Raw genomic sequence first — 21621 nt, forward strand, 5'->3', positions numbered from 1 at the left:
TGAAGCCTGAAATGTGGCGAAAGGTTGCAAGATTCAAGCGGGCCGAATACTTTTGCAAGGCACTGTAGGTAGAGGTCTGAAATTTCAATCATAGATGAATTTCTATTTATAGAGACATAATCTAAAAAAAACTCACATTGTATGATTTTTCAATAATACATTTGTAATTTACTGAGGTTCCTAAGTATTTGTACCCCTGAGAAAATCAGTGCTAATATTTAGTGCAGATGCCTTTGTTCGCAATTACAGAGGTCAGACACTTTCTGTAGTTATTCAAGTTTTTTCATATGGAAACAGGGATTTTGGTCCTATGAGGTAGATCTTGCATGGAACCCCAGTCTGAGGGAGATTGACATTCATGTTTAGCTTCTTCCATTTTCTAATAATTGCTCCAACGGTGGATCTTATATCACCAAACTGCTTTGCAATTTCCCCGTAACCCTGTTCCAGCCTTGTAGAGGTCTACAATTCTGTCTTTGGACAGCTCTTTGGTCTGGACCATATTACAGATTGGAGTCATCCTGATTGTATGGGGTGGACAGGTGTTTATATGCAGCTAACCTTCTCAAAATGGGGAAAAAGTCACACCCAAAAAGTCCACCTCCACTCCACCTATTCTTTGGACTTTTTACAGGTGACTAACAGGTCTTTGAGGCTCACAATTCTAGCTAATGGACAGCTGGTCAAATACTTATTATCAGTATAATACAAATAAATTGTTTAAAAAAAATCATACACTGTGTTTTCTGGATTTTTTCTTTAGATTGTCTCTCACAGTGGACAAGCATATACCATGAAAATTTCAAACCGGCCCATCAGAGAACTTGCAAAATCACAGGGTGTTCAAATACTTATTTTCCTCACTGTATTTACTGTATATTTGCATACAATTAGATAGGTCCATAAATATTGGAACATGGACACATTTCTTATCTTTTGTGCTGTGAAAAATTGATTTTAAATTCAACAAACAAGATGTGGTTTAACTGCAGACTTTTTAATCTAATGTTATTCACATCCACATCATGTGAATCATGTAGAGATAGTTGTTCAGGTGCCTCCCACTTTTCAAGGGACCCAAATTAATGACAATCGAATACATTCCCAGAAGGTTTATTCTGAACTTCTTCTGAACTACTCCTTGACTACTACTAATGAGTGACTGATTTGCAGTCTTACGTCAATGATTGCCATTGATGGCAATAGACGTCCAATTCATTTGGACTCGGAGGCTGGCAGCGAATGATTGCTGTCAGCCTCCCAGATCAAATGGATTGGACGTCTAACACCGTTGATGCCAGACAATGAGTTTGAAGTTTGGGTACTGTATGGATGGACCTATGTATGTATATGTAGTTGCCAGTGAGTGTACAGTACTGAATTTGTACCTTGCCATGAAAATGTAAATACTTAACAAATATTTTATTGTTTATTTAATATACAAACCATATATATATATTGTTCATTTTTGAAAGACAAATATTGCGGAGACAGATGAAATCATAAACTGCAATACAATTGGTTCACCCACCCAAGCCCTCACTATGCCCCGCCCACTTCCATTCCGGAACAGGAAGTAGCTTTCGTGTCGCTTGCTGACGTTTACGCACTGCCCCCTCCCCGCCGCCGAGTGACGATGGCGTCCACTGAGCAGCAGTCCCTGCTCGACTTGACAGATAAGGAGACACGGGAGAAGCTGTCACTATGGGACAGGGGATCGGACTCCACGGCCGCTCTCACGGACAAGCAGACGGACTCGGTGCTGGAGATCCGAGCCGCAGCTGAGACGCTCGCTATCCCCTCTGAGGTGAGCTCCGAAGCTAGCTCGATAGCATGGATGCTAATTCACTTTCTGGTGACAGCTAGGTACACTAAACTCACTCATAAATAAATTTAGTAACATAAATAAATAACACAAATGTCACATTTTCCTCTAAACTTTCCTGTGTTACTTTTAAAAGCGCGTAAAATGCGTATTTATTGAGACTGTCGCTCTGCAGTTACCCATCGAGGACCTGGGCAGCCTTTCATCTCGCCCCCTTCAGTCTCCTTTCACTGCCACCGTGCCCCATTCGACAGAGGATGTTCTCCACAAAGGCTTCCAGATGCTTAAAATGGATAATGAACGGATAGAGACTGCACAACAAGTAACCACGTATCCACACGTACAAACGTCATCAGTACATGACGGCAAAGCGTCATAGCACTTTCATGTGTGTTGCAGTTTTTTGCCTGGTTTGCCAAGTTGCAAGCCCACATGGACCAGAATGAAAGTGCCAAGTACAGGTATGTCAATAACACTGTTATGCAGTTTGTGCTGTTTGTTGTAAATCTCACTATACTACCAGTACTTCCTACCTTGAATGGCGTACCGCAAGCAACGCTCATTAATATTCATGACGTTAGCAACTGTTGCTAAGGGGGGGGGGTGGCACGCTTCCGTTTGCCCCCAATAGTAAATGAATGGAAATAGTGTATGAAGGAGATGTTTACAGAGCTAAACCTACCAATTCTCTCCAAAAATGATGTCCCTGGTGCCAAATTCACTCGTAAAGATGTGGAAGAACATAGAAATGTTCAGTTAAAGAGATGGCTTGAGTGTCGAGGGCTGAAAAAGACAGACAAAAGAAATGAGCCGACTTAAGCTTAGCCTTAGCTTTTTTATCGACACCTTTTCTTACGCCACTGACAATGACATTCTCCTTTTTCAACAATCTATTCTTTACCACCACATGCCCTGTCTATCTTATATGTTACGGTGGGGTAAATAAATATTTAGTCAACCACTAATTGTGCAAGTTCTCCCACTTGAAAATATTAGGGAGGCCTGTAATTGTCAACATGCGTAAACCTCAACCATGAGAGACGGAATGTGGAAAAAAAATCAGAAAATCACATTGTTTGATTTTTAAAGAATTTATCTGCAAATCATGGTGGAAAATAAGTATATGGTCAATACCAACAGTTCATCTCAATAGTTTTTCTGTACCCTATTTTGGCAATAACGGAGGCCAAACGTTTTCTGTAACTCTTCACAAGCTTTTCACACACTTTTGCTGGTATTTTGGCCTTTTTCTCCTTGTGTTGTTTTGGGGCCGTCGTTGGGCAACACGGACTTTCAACTCCCTCCGCAGATTTTCTATGGGGTTGAGATCTGGAGACTGGCTAGGCCACTCCAGGACCTTGAAATGCTTCTTACGAAGCCACTCCTTTGTTGCCCTGGCTGTGTGTTTGGGATCATTGTCATGCTGAAAGACCCAGCCACTCTCATCTTCAATGCCCCTGCTGATGGAAGGAGATTTTCTCTCAAAATCTCTCGATACATGGCCCCATTCATTTTTTCCTTTACACAGATCTGTTGTCCTGGTCCCTTTGCAGAAAAACAGCACCAAAGCATGATGTTTCCACCCTCATGCTTCACAGTGGGTATGGTGTTCTTCGGATGCAATTCAGTATTCTTTCTCCTCCAAACACAAGAACCTGTGTTTCTACCAAAAAGTTCTATTTTGGTTTCATATGACCATAACACATTCTCCCAGTCCTCTTCTGGATCATCCAAATGATCTCTAGTGAACCGCAGACGGGCCTGGACGTGTACTGGCTTCAGCAGGGGACACATCTGGCAGTGCATGATTTGAGTCCCTGGCGGCGCAATGTGTTACTGATAGTAGCCTTTGTTACTGTGGTCCCAGCTCTCTGTAGCTCCACGCTTTCCCCTACACAATAATTATCGTGGCGCTCCGCCACACCAAAATAAAAGCCGCCATGCCGTGCAAAAGAGATGTTTAAAAAAAAAAAAAAAAAATCAAGGCCATTTCAAACTAGCGGCAGCCTAGTGTGAAGGGTTCAGCGGCAACCTATTCATTGTGTATTGTAATGTCCGTAGCTCTGCGAGGCCCCCTTAAGAAACAGTCGGAGGAGGAGCTGTGACGTAGAGGGAAGCGACTCAAGCGAGATAGCGGTCGCATGTCACGAAAGCCTGATGTTATTTCGTTATTGGTTTTTCTTTATTATTGTTGCCACAATAAAGTGGGTAAGCCAATACAGACTCCTCTCCTTCTTCCCCTCATCCGGGGCATTACAGTATTTTGGATCGGACTTTTCGGCGAAAGTAAGCAGTGGACGGCCGTCTTGGACGGAATGGCAAATTTGAATGAAATTGCGCCGAGACGCGGGGAGAGCACAGCCGCGCTAATATCAACAACGCTTTCAATAGCAGAGGGGCAGGCGTACTTATTATACCTGCTACCAGGCTGTTTTGGCGGACGGATATAAGCAATCGCGGCTGACGAAACCCTGATAAATGCTCTCTTTATATCCAAGTTTCGTGAGCTCTGGGACACTCGAAAAATTACTCTCCTTGCTGAGCTAATTGGTACCTCAATGTGCGTTTGTGTGGAAATGGAGTTCAAGAACAACAACATAAAGATATTCACCTTCTCACCGAAACTAGTAAATCTCTACACGGCAATTAGGATTTCCCCCTACTCCTTGAATTGGATCCATTACAAGGGCGTAGGTGTCAATATTGGTAGGGACGATATAACAGCATAACCTCCATGTACATTTTTTGCTGAGGACGGACATTACCGTAATAAGACCCAACAGACTGGGTGAACAGGGGTCAGGGCTACATTTCTCACCACCAATTTGAACCTAATTAATTGATAGGCTAAATGATTAATGCAAAAATAAATCTGTATTGACGTACCAACTTTCACACTGCTAATTTAGAACATTTTAATACGCTGATTTTTCTGAAATCTATTCGAATAATTTTCTCCATCTTGTTTTGAGTGTTAAAGACTAGTTAACGGATTAATGGGTCAGATTATTCAATTTACTTTAGGTAAATATTACAATTTATTCTTATTAAGCCCATACATCTAAAGGTTGGTCATTTTTCACCAAAACCAAGGGGGAAAATGCTTTCAAATAGCTATCTGAAAATAATCTTATTTCAAGAAATCTGAGAAAATTTACTTTAAGCACTGGCAGATAATTTCAGTTATTTCTAGTAGATTGAAAACAAGGGAATTTAGTCAACTGCCAATCAAATGTGCGTTTGAGTGGGGAAAAAATGGTGTCAGTGTCAAGTGCCAAGTCTGAACACAAGGAAAGTAATTCACTTAATAATGGTAGGGTCAATTCTATTCTTACAAAATATGTGAAGACAATCTAAATGACCTCTATAACTGAACTCATTGTATAATGCAAAAAGGTTGCTTATAATTTGGTGGGGACAATTTGAGCATCCTGAAAGGTTCCTAGTGTCATGTCCCTAACGTTCCTATGCGAACCTACGCCATTGGTCCATGAACATAAGTACTATTATTGTTGTGTTAATGTAGTACATATTAGGGCCAATAAAAGGTATTATTACGTAGGGTAATGTAACGGTAATCAGCTACGCATTTTACGACATGAACTGTAACTGAGAGCTACGACAGCCTGGCTCATGAAATATTTCAAATAGATCTTTGTTATGGTTCTTTTGGGAAACAAAATGTGGAAAAAAAAAAAAAAGTCATGATATGACGCAATTTTGCCGTAGCACGTCCTGGTGAGGCAGTCCGACTCCGATGCAGCTCACCACCGCAGCTTAAAGAAATCCTAGGGGAAACACTGAGGTCATTCACTAGGTCCCCCCGTGTGGTTCTGGGAGTTTTGCTCACCGTTCTTATTATCAATTTTGACGCCACGGGGTGAGATCTTGCATGGAGCCCCAGATAGAAGGAGATTATAGTTGGTCTTGTATGTCTTCCATTTTCTAATAATTGCTCCCACAGTTGATTTCTTTACACCAAGCGTTTTACCACATACCTATTGCAGATTCAGTCTTCCCAGCCTGGTGCAGGTCTACAATTTTGTCTCTGGTGTCCTTCGACAGCTCTTTGGTCTTGGCTGTAGTGGAGTTTGGAGTGTGACTGACTGAGTTGTGGACAGGTGTCTTTTATACTGATAATGAGCTAAAACAGGGGCCATTAATACAGGTAACGAGTGGAGCCTCGTTAGATCTCATTAGAAGAAGCTAGACCTGTTTGACAGCCAGAAATCTTGCTTGTTTGTAGGTGGCCAAATACTTATTTTCCACTCTAATTTGGAAAAAAATCCTTTAAAAATCAAACAATGTGATTTTCTGTTTTTTTACCCCCCACATTGTCTCTCATGGTTGAGGTTTACCCATGTTGACAATTACAGGCCTCTCTAATCTTTTCAAGTAGGAGAACTTGCACAATTGGTGATTGACTAAATACTTATTGGCCATACTGTATATCCTCTGGTTGTCTTATGTCTCTGACTGTTCTTTTGGGCAATTTACATTGCTATTTTTGTGTAGCAATCGCAAATGCTACTCGTTGACAGCCAATGAACACTTTTTTCATTAATAACTAATCATAATTCTATAAGTTATTTACACTTCACCCTTACTAACGTTGTTTTTATACAAAGTTAACAGTGGCAGACAGATACCGTTTTAATTGATTCAGGTCATTCATTGTCAGACAGAACCAGTACGGCAAAAGGCCACGCTAAAAAATAAGCACAAAATATCAAAATGGCTTACCTCTTCATTCTCTGAAGGGCCATGCCCCCCAACAAAATGTTTACTGCATATGAAATGTGAACGGCTTCACCTTGCTGGTGTTAAACGTCTGCGCAAATTGATCCATTCTTCACATTTTTTCCTCTTGAGTTTTTGGTTTCGGGAAACGTATGAAGAAAACATCCTTCATGTGTCCTAATGTCTAGAGTCGTTTCTACAACTTCCATATTAGCAGTGCTTGATCGGCATGTACGTTTTTGAAATATTACTGGAGAAAGCTAGCAGAAATATAATAGTTTGTATGCGAGGGCAGTCTATAATGTGCCACTTCCGCTTTACGATGTGACGTCGCGGTCTGAAAATGCTATTAAAGAAATAATGTGCAAGTCCTATCTCTACACTAATCAAGTGATGACTTTCTTCCTTACTCCCAAAGTGTGGCACACTGTTGTATCACCATGCATGTAGTAAGCCTGTTAGTGCCACAAACAAGGATTTTGATAGTTGATTAATCAGCGCTAATTTTCATGATTAGTTGACTAATCACCTCGTGTAGGACTCAAGTTATTTATTCTGGGCTTCACACTTATTGTCCATTGTACGCTGAGAAAACTCATGAATTCTAGTTTGTAACGGTATTATCTCTAAAAACATTTTTGCCAATATCTAATTTTGTTACCGTATTTTTCGGACTACAAGTCGCACATGAGTATAAGTCGCACCAGCCATAAAATGCCCAACGAAGAGAAAAAAAACATATACAAGTCGCATTTTGGGGGGAAATTTACTTGAGAAAATCCAACACATAGAACAGTCATGTCATCTTGAAAGGCAATTTAATATAAAAATACAATAGAAAACAACATGCTGAATAAGTGTACAGTGTACAGTGCATGAACAACGAAAGGCGAATATACTGTCCTCACCAGGACGCTACGGCTCGGTCCTGGCTATTCAGCGGGCTAAACTTCCAAATCACGATTCTGGACGTCCGTATAATTTGCTGAATCAATTTCGTCCTCAATACCAAACAGGTTCGCATCGCCGTAAATAAATGATAATCAGGTGCTTTTACAGCAATGACATGACACAAACGGTTAGCATGCGTTCGCTAGCATTAGCGCATTGTTCAAACAATCACACAGCTGGCTCTAAGTGTCCGATCGCAGGTGGAAAACACAACAACATGTGCGTGTCCTGGGCTGGCCCCGGGGTCTCCTCCCAGTTGGACATGCCTGAAACACCTCCCGGGGGAGGCGTCCAGGGGGCATCCTAACCAGATGTCCAAACCACCTCAACTAGCTCCTCTCGACATGGAGGAGTAGCGGCTCTACTCAGTCCCTCCCGGATGACCAAGCTACTCACCCTTTCTCGAAGGCTGAGCCTGGCCACTCTGCGAAGAAAACTCAATTCAGCCGCTTGAATCCGCGATCTTGTTCTTTCGATCATTACCCAAAGTTCACGGCCATAGGTGAGGGTAGGAACGTAGATTGACCGGTAAATTGAGAGCTTTGCCTTCCTGCTCAGCTCCCTCTTCACCACGACGGACTGGTTAAGCGCCTGCAACACTGCGGACGCCGCCCCAATTTGCCTGTCGATCTCACGCTCCGACCTACCCTATCTCTTGAACAAGATCCTGATATACTTAAACTCCTCCACCTGGGGCAGAAACTCACCCCTGACCTGGAGCGAGCAATCCACCCTTTTCCGGCCGAGAACCATGGCCTCAGACTTGGAGGTGCTGATTCTCATCCCAGCCGCTTCACACTCTGCTGCGAAATGTTCCAGCGAGAGCTGGAGGTTACTGTGTGATGGACAGTGGCGCCACCAGGGGTTGGCCGGGGTGGCCACGGCCACCCCTATAAATTGGTTGGCCACCCCACTGGCTACCCCGCTTCCCAGTACATCATTAGATTGTTGTAGCATCAGTTATGCATTTCATCCCAAATGAATGCATTTATTTTGTTTTGTTAAATGTAGGGCTGTCAAATTTATCGCATTAACGGGCGGCAATTATTTTTTTTTAAATTAATCACGTGAAAATATTTATCACAATTAACGCATTCGCAGTACGACTCATTCACGCATTGCCGCAAACAGCCTACGATGGCGCCTTTTTACTTCTATACGGAGCAGAGGTTGCGCTAGACTTTTTCGTTGTCTGTCATTTTGACTGACAGTGTCATAAAAATCCGGTCATAATCTATTTTTACCCGTCACTTACATTTTTAAAATGATAATAATGACATATTCAATAGTATTTAGTTTTCATTCATTTTTAATTAATATTCTGTCCGAACAAGCTTAACAAGAGGCAAACAGACAGCGGAGTGCACCAATCAGCGACTGGCAGACGTGCCGTTAGCAAAGCGACGAGGGCAGGACGAGGGACTTGCGCGCGGAAGTAAACATACGAGGAGAACGGAGTTTATTCAACATGGCTAGCGCGAGACAGACTGTTGTCAATGACTCGTGTCGATGTGTTTTAGCTAATTTAAAACTGAATTTACCGCGGATTGGAACATATTCTCGGCTCTCCCGTTCGCCATCCGCGTTATAGTAGAGACGACTTTCGGCGCGCAAGAGTGACGTTGTTCGTGAAGAACACGTCATGCAAATAAACAAATCTGATTTGTCGATTGATTTTGTACCTACTCGAGAGGCTGTGTCCCACTTTTCTCTCAGTGTTTGAAAAATACAGGCAGAACAGTCTGGCCGTGCCAGGCAAACACTCAGTTGCCTTGACATTTTTCCGAGTAAGGCCAACGACGTCATGCATCAAGAGAGACAATAGCTAATTAATATGCTCACTCGCCACCCTGTGGTCTGGGGTGTGAATTGCAACCTGTCAAAATGACGGATGGACTTCAGTTTTTTTCCGTCACCGTTTTAAAAAACCGGTCGACGACGGAAAATATTCGGTTAACCCCTGATACGGAGATAAGAGGCAGTGTCAAGTGAGTGGAGTAGATAAAAGCATTCATTGGGGCCGTGCTTTTAATTGGCAAAAGCTTTGTCATCTCTCCCACAGCAACTATAAATATTGTGGGAAGCGACGTGGGCAAGAATGACAGGAGTTGATCTTTTTCTTAACACATGTCCAAAGTGCGGCCAAATGTGGCCCGTGGTCAAATTTCATCCGGCCCCCAGCCTCTGTCATAAGATCAATGACGTCTGGCCCGCACACAGACTTAATAAATTGGTCAGCAGAACTGCTACCACTATATGAAGTAGCTTACACACTAAATGCTGCTCCTCATTTACCCCCTAAAAGGCAGCAGCACTCTAAGCAACATTACCCCGTGTAATCCTTGACTTCCAATTTTCTAAAATGGCGACAACAAAAAAAAAAGTTGACTGCGACGGCTGACGCGTCAAGGATAGGTGGAAATTGGACTATTTCTTCAATAAAATACGCAACAACTGTGTCTGCCTCATTTGCAAAGAGACAGTCGCTGTTTTTAAAGAATTCAATGTGAGGCGTTATTACCAAACAAGACACGCTGACATGTACGACAAGATTACGGGGAAGATACGCAGCGAGAAGTTGAAGCAACTTTTGAAGCTAGTTTAATTTCACAGCGGCAGTATTTCGCAAGAGCCCGAGAGTCAAAAGAGAACGCTAGTTGCGAGATTGTTGAAATTATTAATAAAAAAAATAAAAAAATAAAGCAAATGTGACACACAGAATGGCTTGCTAAAATTTGCTTAAATATATTGTTCTGCGTAAAGGACGTCAGCCAAGGTCGGCCCCCCACATTTTTACCACACCAAATCTGGCCCCCTTTGCAAAAAGTTTGGACACCCCTACTGTAGTGTATCCAACGCAGAGAAGAAATAGCAGTTGCAGCCACCACACACAGTCATGGTTGCACCACTTCCCATCATGCATTTGGGCAGAACAGTTAAGTCGCTACAGTATCATTTACTGAAAGCTCAACAAATACACGAGATGGCAATATTTAGTCACAATATACAAACTCACATTTATCCTTTAAGAATTACAAGTCTTTCTATCCATGAATCCCTTTCACAGACAGAATGTTAATAATGTTAATGCCATCTTGTGGATTTATTGTTCTAATAAACAAATACAGTACTTATGTACAGTATGTTGAATGTATATATCCGTCTTATCTTTCCATTCCAACAATAATTTACAGAAAAATATGGCATGTTTTAGAGATGGTTTGAATTGCGATGAATTACAGTTAATACATTTTTAAGCTGTGAGTAACTTGATTAAAAATTTTAATCGTTTGACAGCCCAGTTAAATGTACACCTTATGCCTAATATATACATAACACAATAAAACAGAATTGTTGTGGAACTCAAAATGTTGACTGGAAAGTTACGGACTATGCACATTAAATCATTAGTAACATCAAATATTACACAATACACCAAAGTATATCAGTAGCCGTGTCCTTAAGTCTTTCTGATAGTTTTCCCCTGACCTTTTTACTGCAATAATATAATGAAAACCTGAAATTATGGCTTTTAGTTTTGGCCACCCCAAGATTTTAAGTGGCCCCATCTGGCCACCCCTATGAAAAATTTCTGGAGGCGCCACTGGTGATGGAGCCAGAAGGACCACATCATCCGCAAAAAGCAGAGATAAGATCCTCCCACCACCAACTCGACCCCCTCCACCACCCTGCTGTGCCTAGAAATTCTGTCCATGAAAGTCACAAACAGAAACGATGACAAAGGTTTCGGATAAGCGGGAGACGACGACAACGATATTTAAAATATCTTTTAAAAAATGAAGTGCAATATTGAAAATAAAATAAGAATGAGAATATATCCTAACGTCCTAAGAGAATATTTACAATTTAAAGGGTTAAAAATTTTTGGGCCATTACGAATGTCCAACTGTTTGCTGATTAACTTAATAATCAACTAGTTGTTTATTAATCGTGGCAGCGCTAGTCAACAGTAAAAAAAATACTTCCTATGCTCAAGAGTTGAATGAAATGAATACATTTCAGGCAAACACGAGATGAGCTGAACTGCTACCAGGAGCAGTGTGACGCCATCTTGAAAGATGTCAGTGCTGCTCTGGAGCAGCTGGATTCCCTACAAAAACAGTACTTGTTTGTATCCAACAAGACAGGAACTTTACATGAGGCCTGTGAACAACTTTTAAAAGAACAAGTAAGCTGATTAACGAGTACTTGACACATTTGCCATTGACTGTAATAGACATCCAATCCATTTTGACTGGGACAGATGGCAGTGAACATTCAATGGATTGGGCGTCCATTGCCAGTCCTCTGTGAAAATCAATTGGACATCTAGCACCATTAATGGCAGCCAATTATTTGATATGAAGTCGCTAAATGGAAGAATAATATCTGACCTTTTCCTTTTTTTGGCAATATTAAACTCTGCTCGCTACTTTAGATCCAGATATTGTGTTTTGTATTTTTTCATTTCAGGCAGAGCTTGTTGACCTTGCAGAAAACATACAGCAGAAACTCTCCTATTTCAATGAGCTGGAACACATAAACAAGGTTGGCTATGGTTTCTTCTTGAGAAAAACTTTTTTTTTCGTCTTTTAAAATCGCGTGTGTGAATCCTCATGCTTTTGTGTGTGTTTACAGAAACTGAACTCCCCCATTTTGTCTGTAAATAATGAAGGCTTTATACCGATGCTCTCCAAACTAGACGACTGCATTGATTATGTTTCTTCACACGTAAGTACTTTGTTGCTTTTTGTTTTGCCTATAAAAATATGCGGTCGTATAGGACGGAATTAATTCTTCTTTTTTTTTAGCCTAATTTCAAGGACTACCCTGTTTACCTGGCCAAGTTCAGGCAGTGTCTCACCAAAGCCATGCACCTGATGAAAGTCCACATTGTAAACGCAATGCAAAACCTCTCAAGCACTTTAACAAAAGGGGTAAGACGGCGCCATATTGAATTTTTGTTTTTACAGTGGTGCCTTTAGACTATGCTCTTAACTCAAAACATCGTTCTGCATTAAAACGAATGGAAATTCTATTGATCTTTTATAGCCCCATCCGAAAAAAATACGTAATTCTCTTATTTTCACATTTAGTTTTACAGTATTTTTTAACTGAGAATATTTCATTGGCTGCCTTTGACAGTGAGTAACGTCCAATCCGCTTGCTCATTTGAATGATCATCCAAGAGGTAAACAGTATACAGGTAGTCCCTGGGTTACGACGTACTCGACTTAGGCAATTTCGACTTTACAACGCTGGAATATCGTCCCCCATTTTGTCTCCAGATGTTTTTTTTTTCCCATAAACATTACCTTATTGTACCTCACAGAATCTTTTTTTTTTTTCACTTTATTTTATTAATATGGTGTTCTGTCCTCACTAAACGTGAAATTGTTTACCTTTACAGACATCAAAACAAGGCATTTGTGCTTTCTGAAGCCTTTTACTTCCTCCATTTTTACAATTTGTAAAGCTGTAACACACATATGTACAGTTATGTTCAAAACGACACGCATTTTAACAATAAAACACTCGACACAAAACAATTGTTCAAACGTCGACCTAGGCTGATCAATATGCAAATTTAATAGACTAAATTAGCCTAATTTGCCTAACAAAATAAATTAGCCTAATTTGCCTAACAAAAGTCCCGCTATTTTAAATGCTACGAATGCTAACGTATTTACGATTCTTGTAGCAAATCGCTTACACGTAACCCCACAAACTGTAGCTGTAAACTTAATTACAAATTCATACACATATATTAGATGAAACAACTTACAGCCTTATGTGGGCCAAACTAGAGCGCAGCTGTCCTTTATCCATATCAGACGAGAGTCTGCTCCTCAGTCATAAGTTGGGTTGGGCATCGAGCATCGATGGGATCCGGGACTAACACTCCGGTTCTCCTGGAACCGTTCGAATTTTTAAAATTTCAATTCCAAGTTTCGATGCCCTGACCGGTGACTGGAAAAAATAGCTGCCAAACATCACAAAGAAGAAGCCTCATGAAGACTAGCACCGTTATGAGTAAATCAAATTAAGTAGCTAATTTAACTTAGCACTAAAACGTGTTGCTTCGTTTCACATAAATAACAACAAAGTAACAGAATAAAGACACCGAAATGATATCAGACCTTCCGTTAAAACGTGCAAACTTATTTTTAGTATTATCAAGGGTTCCCAACGTTGTGTAGTGCAGAGGAGGTGTGTAGCGTCTGTACACCGCAAGGATTCGTTTCCAACTGTTCTTTTTGCCTGCTGCTTCCAGTAAGTCACCACTAGGGGAAGCCAAGCGCACATAGCAAAACCAAAGAAAAACTGGAGAGTCCGGAGTTACAATAATGACATCTTGTGGACGGATGAACAATATATCAGTTTAGGAAGATATCAAACTTAAAAAGTAGTCAACTTGAGATCAAGGGACAGAACACTCCCCGCCTGACATCTGCAAGATATCAGCCCTTAACTAACGTGTAGAAATACCACCTAAAACAGACGATGCAATACAATAAATGCCTGCAGCATAAGACAGTCTAAAACAAAGGCAAAAGTATACGTGTAAATGTTTTCTCCGTGAGCTTTTGAAAGATAAACATCTTTGTGAAAGTGCACTCCTGTGGAAAGAAACTTCATCATATTCAAGGTTAAAGACTGACACTTATATACAAGTTAAAATAGCCCTATGAGAAATTCATACCAAAGTTAATTGAAAGTTCATTTAATTTAAAAAATAAGAGAGAAGAAATTAATATAAACTTTGCAATTTCTTTTTACCTTGACTATTAAAAGAATTGGAATCAAGAATCGTTTGAAACCAGAATCGAAATGTGGAACCGGAACCGTTCAAATTCAAACGATGCCCAACCGTAGTCATAAGGCAACAGTCAGCCAGATCCAACGCTGCCACCAAAGGGCAGTGTATCCTTCATCATTAAACAAAATACAATACTTTTGGACTTTTTGGATAGTTATTTTAAAGGGCTAATTCCGATTTACGCCGAAATTCGGTTTACGTCGCAGGCATAAGAGTGGAACTCGTTCGTAAGCGGGGGACTACCTGTACTAATATTTAATCCCTCTGCTCCCTGAAATTTTTCCCTTTCTGCTATAATTGTTGCTTATTATAAACTGAGTTGAGTTCACTGCAACCGTGCAGTACTCATATCTCAATTTTATGCTCTCCAGTCAATGCTAAATGAGGATCTTATCTCAAACTCCTAACTTGGGTCTTTTGTGTCTCAAGGCATCACTGAACATTAATATTGTTGTATTATATAAGAGGACATCTGTACTTGTTCAGGATCCAATGGGTTTGGCAAATGCCGACAACGCCTTTACACTTTACTATGTCAGATTTAGAGCAGCTGCACCCAAAGTTCGAGTAAGTTTTCGCATTTTTCATAATTTTTGTTTTACTAAAACTGTTTGAAAATATAGTTAATTTTTACTTCCAGTCACTTATAGAACAAATAGAAAAGCGGGCAGCCAAGATTCCAGAGTGAGTGATCTTCATACTAATGTATACATTTCCATGCAATTATACCATTACCTAACTGAATCAATTTTTTTCAGATACCATCACCTGTTGGATGAAATCCACCAGTGTTACCTGGACCAGAGAGAGCAGCTCCTCAGTCCCAGCATTACTTCCACCATCACAGATCTGACCCAGCAGAACAGCAAAGATCACTGTGCCCTGGTGAGGCCCGACTGAGCTCAAAGCAGAGCTGCCCTTTTTAAAAGCATTGCAATGACATTTCACATCAGACGAGAACGCGCCGAGGCTTAACCTAAACATTTTTCCCGGCGTGTTGATGAGTCAGCGGACATGATAAATGGGTCCGACAGCAGACATTTGTGTTGTTGGCGGGTTCAAATGAACTTTTTCCCCTGTGTGTGCAGGTCCGCAGCGGTTGTGCCTTCATGGTTCATGTGTGCCAGGATGAGCATCATCTTTACAATGAGTTCTTTTCCAGGCCCACACCAAAACTTGAGTGAGTAGCATCACCTCACTGTTTTTCTGTCCCTTGAAACATAACACACACAACCCACAGCTATGCTTATTATCACAAATACAAAATAAATTGGTTTCCGGAATTGCTCACGTGACATTCGCATCCCTGCAACAAAGCACATCATTATTTTGATTTCGTCTGACAGCAGGTGGGCAATGTTTAACTAAATATTAGCTCACTGAGATGAATTTTAAATGAAATATTTATCAATTTCTTTGTTATTGCACTAACACCATATTAATCGGAATTCTGTGTTTTGACGCATGCTGGCTCATAAAGATTCTCGAAAGTAAAATTTGCATTTAGTTTTCCTCTAAATTGAAATTGTACCCTAATTTAGATTTAAAACAAGACTTTTTAAAGATTAAATGAAATATATATTGTAAAATTAAGATAGTTCTAAGAAAAGGTGGCATGATTAAAAACTATTTTCATTAGGTACACCCAATTTTTAAAAATTCACAATTTAACTCTACTCTTTTCTGCCATTGACGATGCTAAACGACCAATCATGTGGCTATTTTCAACTGTCTGCTTGAATTTAAATGAATTTGTCAATCCAAACGGTTCGCAGCAAATGAACGAACGTTCATTCGTGCCAATTCAACCACCTAGTTCAAATGGATTTCACATCTATTGCTGTCAATGGCAGCCAATGAGTTAAGCGCAGCAAAGCTGCTTAAACGATGTCTGAATGTCCAACAGCGAGCTTCTGGAGAAGTTGTGTTTGTCTCTGTACGACGTTCTGCGCCCTCTAATCATCCACATCATCCATCTGGAAACGCTGTCAGAGCTTTGTGGCATCCTTAAAACCGAGATGCTGGAAGACCACGTTCACCACAACGGTAGGTGGCAAACTTAAATTGAAAGACAAAACCCTTATTACGTCCATCCCAGTGGAAAGAATCTTGTTGAATGAATTGAAGAAAAAACAAAAACGCAGAACTTCTTTTTCTGATGTGTAATAGTGGAAGAAAAAAAGTCAGCATTTTCAGGAAGTGGCTACCCTACATGGGGGCTGACATTTATCAGTGCCTTTACTATTTTAGCCATTCAAATTCATGTATACCGGATTACCCGCCCTTTCACGTGCACCTGTGCTCTAATCTATTAGTGTGTATTTGCATGCGTATAACTGACATCACAAAATGGCTGTGCCCATAAGGTGTGTCATTTTTTTGTGTTAAAACAATTTCTCCCTTATCAGAGGAAGAAATAGGCAGCTTGTATACTCACATACAGTGGGACAAAAAAGTATTTAGTCAACCACTAATTGTGAAAGTTCTCCCCTCTTGAAAATATTAAAGAGGCCTGTAATTGCCCTGGCTGTGTGTTTCGATCATTGTCACGCTGAAAGACCCAGCCACGTCTCGTCTTCAATGCCCTTGCTGATGGAAGGAGATTTTCACTCAAAATCTCTCGATACATGGCCCTATTCATTCTTTCCTTTACACAGATCAGTCGTCCTGGTCCCTTTGCAGAAAAACAGCCCCAAAGCATGATGTTTCCACCCCCTTGCTTCACAGTGGGTATAGTGTTCTTCGGATGCAATTCAGTATTCTTTCTCCTCCAAACACGAGAACCTGTGTTTCGACCAAAAAGCACTATTTTGGTTTCATCTGACCATAACACATTCTCCCAGTCCTCTTCTGGATCCTCCAAATGCTCTCTAGCGAACCGCAGACTGGCCTGGACGTGTACTTTCTTCAGCAGGGGGACACGTCTGGCAGTGCAGGATTTGAGTCCCTGGCGGCGCATTGTGTTACTGATAGTAGCCTTTGTTACTGTGGTCCCAGCTCTCTGTAGGCCATTCACTAGGTCCCCCCCGTGTGGTTCTGGGATTTTTGCTCACCGTTCTTGTTATCATTTTGACGCCACGGGGTGAGATCTTGCATGGAGCCCCAGATCGATTATCAGTGGTCTTGTATGTCTTCCATTTTCTAATAATTGCTCCCACAGTTGATTTCTTTACACCAAGCGTTTTACCTATTGCAGATTTAGTCTTCCCAGCCTGGTGCAGGTCTACAATTTTGTCTTTGGTGTCCTTCGACAGCTCTTTGGTCTTGGCCATAGTGGAGTTTGGAGTGTGACTGACTGAGGTTGTGGACAGGTGTCTTTTATACCGATAATGAGTTAAAACAGGTGCCATTAATACAGGTAACGAGTGGAGCCTCGTTAGACCTCGTTAGAAGAAGTTAGACCTCTTTGACAGCCAGACCAACCGAATACTTATTTTCTACTCTAATTTGGAAATAAATTCTTTAAAAATCAAACAATGTGATTTTCTGCCCCCCCCCCCCCACACACACACACACACACACACATTCTGTCTCTCATGGTTGAGGTTTACCCATGTTGACAATTACAGGCCTCTCTAATCTTTTCAAGTAGGAGAACTTGCACAATTGGTGGTTGACTAAATACTTAGTTGTTCAAAGTACAGTAGGGCAAATGTCTTTAATGTGGATGTAATTTATACTAGGTGTTGTCTTGCGCTTTAATCAAAGCGCCTCAGATTTTATTCGGTTGTGGATAAACACACACAAGCCAAAACATTAAGAATGCTAATATTATCTAATAAAATGTAATTGGGTGGTGGTGTGCGTTTTATGTGATTGTCTGCTTCCATTTTATATATTAAGTATGATGCAGTCCAGTTCAACAGTACTTATTCAAATAACAACTTTGACATTTACATTAATGACAAATTAAATTACAAAAATACATATTTACTACAAAAAACCCTGAAAATCACCTTATGACAAAAAAATCATAATGCATATGTATAGATGAAGTAATATTTTAACAAATACCTCTGACAGTCTCCATCATTTAACATATAACTCTGACAGTCTCCATCAATTTTTTTTTTTTTTTTATGTTACTGCATATAATGGCCATACAATGTGTGATACATTAAGAAGAATTGTATTAATTTTATTTGGTACATTTACTATAACCTAACTCTTATATATTCTGGAATACTACAACTACTTCAATCTCAGTTCAATCTAAGTTCAAAATCTTGTAGAGAAGTTCTTAATCTTCAGTCAAAAAATTTTTATTAAAAATATTACGCCCGTGAAAAGACTTTTTATGAAACTTATTCCTACCTAATTTCTATTCCAATTACTTGGAATTTTGATTGTGAATGATTTTGTTGTTGTGAACTGTCATCATTAATAGCTGCTAATGACAGTGGTCGCTTCCAGCCTTCCCAGTCGAAATTGATTGGACGTCTACCGCTGTCAAAGGCAGCCATTGAGTTTAGAAAGGAAAGAATCCTGAAAAGTTTCACTTAGTGTACTGAATCTGTTAAATGTTTGAGTTTAACTTTTTAATTGAACCAATGAAATTTGGATCTTTACAATCCTCTAATTTTCAAAGCACCTGTATGTGCGTTTTAATACAGCCGGCCAGCTGGGAGCCTTTGATGCACTGGTCAAGCAGATGTTGGAGGACGTGCAGGAGAGACTCGTCTACAGGACTCACATTTACATCCAGACGGACATCACCGGCTACAAGCCCGCCCCGGGGGATCTCGCCTATCCCGAAAAACTGGAGATGATGGAGGTGAGGCCAGACAGGAAGCCATCACACTCCGCTTGTAAATTGCGCTCGTAACACTCTGTGCTCAGAAAATGCATGGCGTCGTGTCACTCCCGTGTGTCCTTCTCACCAGAGAATCGCTCAGAGTTTGAAGGAAGAAGAGATGAAGCAAACGTCTCAAGCGGCCAGCTTTTCCGATGTTCAGCTGGAGGAGTCAGACGGGAGGCGAAACAGTAACGCGGGTGCGTGTTGGTGCATTAATTAAACATGCTCGGCGGCGGAATCACGTGCCTGACCTTTTTTCACATTTACTCGTAGGGAAAACAGAGCCCTCCCGTATGCAGGCATCCGTCTCACCTGCCGATTTGCATGGCATGTGGTACCCGACGGTCAGGCGGACGCTGTTATGCCTGTCCAAGCTGTACAGATGTATTGATGTGAGTACTCTGCGGACAATTAATAGAGACGCTCTCGAGACTTTCATGGTTAATGTGTTAACAGATGCTGCACGCAGTTGGTAACTGGTTTGAAAGTATAAACTTTATAGACAACTCTTTATTCCTATTAAATATAGATACAATATACTGTACTTTGGCAAACTAAACCACTAAACCAATATGTGGCACACCAAAACTGAAAATATTTTTGGTCTTGGTCTTATGATTTACTGTAAATGGATACTCATTCATGATGAAGCCTGAAAAAAGACAGATGATTTTTACTCCTTGACTTTTCTGTTTTGGCCCCCTTTTTGTGGGAAGTTAGTGTCATTGTGTTATGAAAATCCCATGAGTGCCCCCAATATGACACAGTAGGGAAAAAAGTAATTGTGGAAGTGCTAAGTTAGCTGATCTTTATTTTATTCAGCACCTGCTGTCTTATTTGAGCCTTACTGCTCTAGAAGTTTGAATATAGCGGTATTTTTTGAGTGTATGAGAAGGTTGATTGGGCATATGTTGTGAGTCGTGTAAAAATGAGGTTTGACTTGTTGTCAGGATATTGTGAATGAACGTCTTAACACCATGGAGGTTAGGTGGCCTCTCATTTTGCATGAGTGACACTGACATTGCTGTTCCTGCTGGTTTATTCAAATACATCAACCATCACAAGTAGTGCTAAATCCATATATTTGCATACTCTAGCAGGCGCAAATAAACTGAGCGGTGAAATTTATTGCTTGTTGGGCAGAGGCCATCCTAGTTACACCGGTTAGTAGATCAGCTTCCACATCTGTTTGTGTGAGCAATCAAGTTTTGTGCCCTTTTGTTGCACATGAAATCCTTGAATACATCAAGCAAACATTAAGAATCCCTACAGTTATTCTAACAACAACAAAGGCATTCAATTATTGGATAGGGTTTTTGTTTAAGGCACGTCAATCAACTCAATGAATTTCAAGGGATTGGTGATTGATCGATCACAATAAATATAACCGATCTTGTCTGCTGATCGCGTTAGCGGTCGCAGAGATATCGCGGTCATTAATATTTAGTGTATAAATGCACTTTTTTTATATTTTCATACTTTTAGAACCCCAGCACAATGTTTACAGTTGTAATGTCTGCCACACTTACTAGTATATATGTTAATGTTTGAAAGAGTGGAATTTGTATTGGTATTTCATATCGAAACCTTATTGTAATTGCTTTGTGGCCGCTAGATGGCCTCATTACAGTCTTTCCTTTTTGAGTTAATTCTGTCAGATACCCATTGTACAGTGAATGCTCACGTTTGGCTCACATTCAGACTATTCCTGCTTGGAAAGATATTCATATGTGGGAAAAAAAAAAAAAATTAAGATGCATTCAGACTGGACGCATTTTTTCGCGTGACATCGCGTCACTCGCCCTAACGCCCGTCACAAAATGCTGTTTTGTGTTCATACCAACCTTTACGTGGTTTCGTAATTTTACTCCTCTCTCCTAATATTACAGCAAAAGTAGTTTTATGTTGGTAAAAACCTTACGTCGGTAATAGTCTCAGCCCGTGAAACCAAACAACTTCCAGTTCACTTTACGTTAACATGAGCAACAAAACGACTTTAGTTGTGTAATATTATAATTTTATTCCTTTAATTTTACAATATATGACTCAATTCTTGTAATATTATGACCTTAATCTCGTAATATTACGAATTTTATGTCAATATTACAATGTATTCTTGTAGTATAGCAAGTTAGCAAATTTTATCTCCTAATATTTGGACTATTTTCGTAGTCCTATTTTTTTTTCTTTCTTTCTTTGGACTTTTGACAGGATGTTGAGGAAGCTCACATGAATGAGAAAACATATTTGATGGGCTCCTTACTCGTCGTTGCTGAGATCTGTCGTATAAAGATCAGCTCAGCCATCTTCTCGGCAGCGCGAAATTTGAACGCCCGACATCACGGGGCGCGGTTGATCTGTTCGAACTGGTGCCGGACGTGTTTCGCCCGTCATGTGTCGACCATCGCTTCAACACGAGATTAAATTGACTTTGTGTGGTAAACCATCTCGCGACGAAAAACAAGTGCGTCCGGTCTGAACGCAGCTTTA

At 40.5% G+C, this 21621-nt stretch overlaps 1 protein-coding gene across 1 annotated transcript in view; it reads left to right on the plus strand.

Annotated features, from left to right (window-relative positions):
- Nucleotides 1-1591: 1591 nt before the first annotated feature.
- Nucleotides 1592-21621, plus strand: part of cog3 (component of oligomeric golgi complex 3) — a 31826-nt gene continuing 11796 nt past the window's right edge. The window contains exons 1-15 of the mRNA XM_057851657.1: nt 1592-1807; nt 2001-2147; nt 2225-2286; nt 11540-11705; nt 11990-12064; nt 12155-12247; nt 12328-12453; nt 14823-14903; nt 14977-15020; nt 15095-15221; nt 15425-15516; nt 16243-16382; nt 18950-19110; nt 19220-19328; nt 19405-19523. Coding sequence (XP_057707640.1) covers nt 1637-1807; nt 2001-2147; nt 2225-2286; nt 11540-11705; nt 11990-12064; nt 12155-12247; nt 12328-12453; nt 14823-14903; nt 14977-15020; nt 15095-15221; nt 15425-15516; nt 16243-16382; nt 18950-19110; nt 19220-19328; nt 19405-19523 — 1713 coding nt within the window. The 5' untranslated portion in view covers nt 1592-1636. The remainder of the gene's footprint in view (nt 1808-2000; nt 2148-2224; nt 2287-11539; nt 11706-11989; nt 12065-12154; nt 12248-12327; nt 12454-14822; nt 14904-14976; nt 15021-15094; nt 15222-15424; nt 15517-16242; nt 16383-18949; nt 19111-19219; nt 19329-19404; nt 19524-21621) is intronic.

The sequence above is a fragment of the Corythoichthys intestinalis genome, chromosome 12 (assembly GCF_030265065.1).
Source record: "Corythoichthys intestinalis isolate RoL2023-P3 chromosome 12, ASM3026506v1, whole genome shotgun sequence".
Lineage (NCBI taxonomy): Eukaryota > Metazoa > Chordata > Actinopteri > Syngnathiformes > Syngnathidae > Corythoichthys > Corythoichthys intestinalis.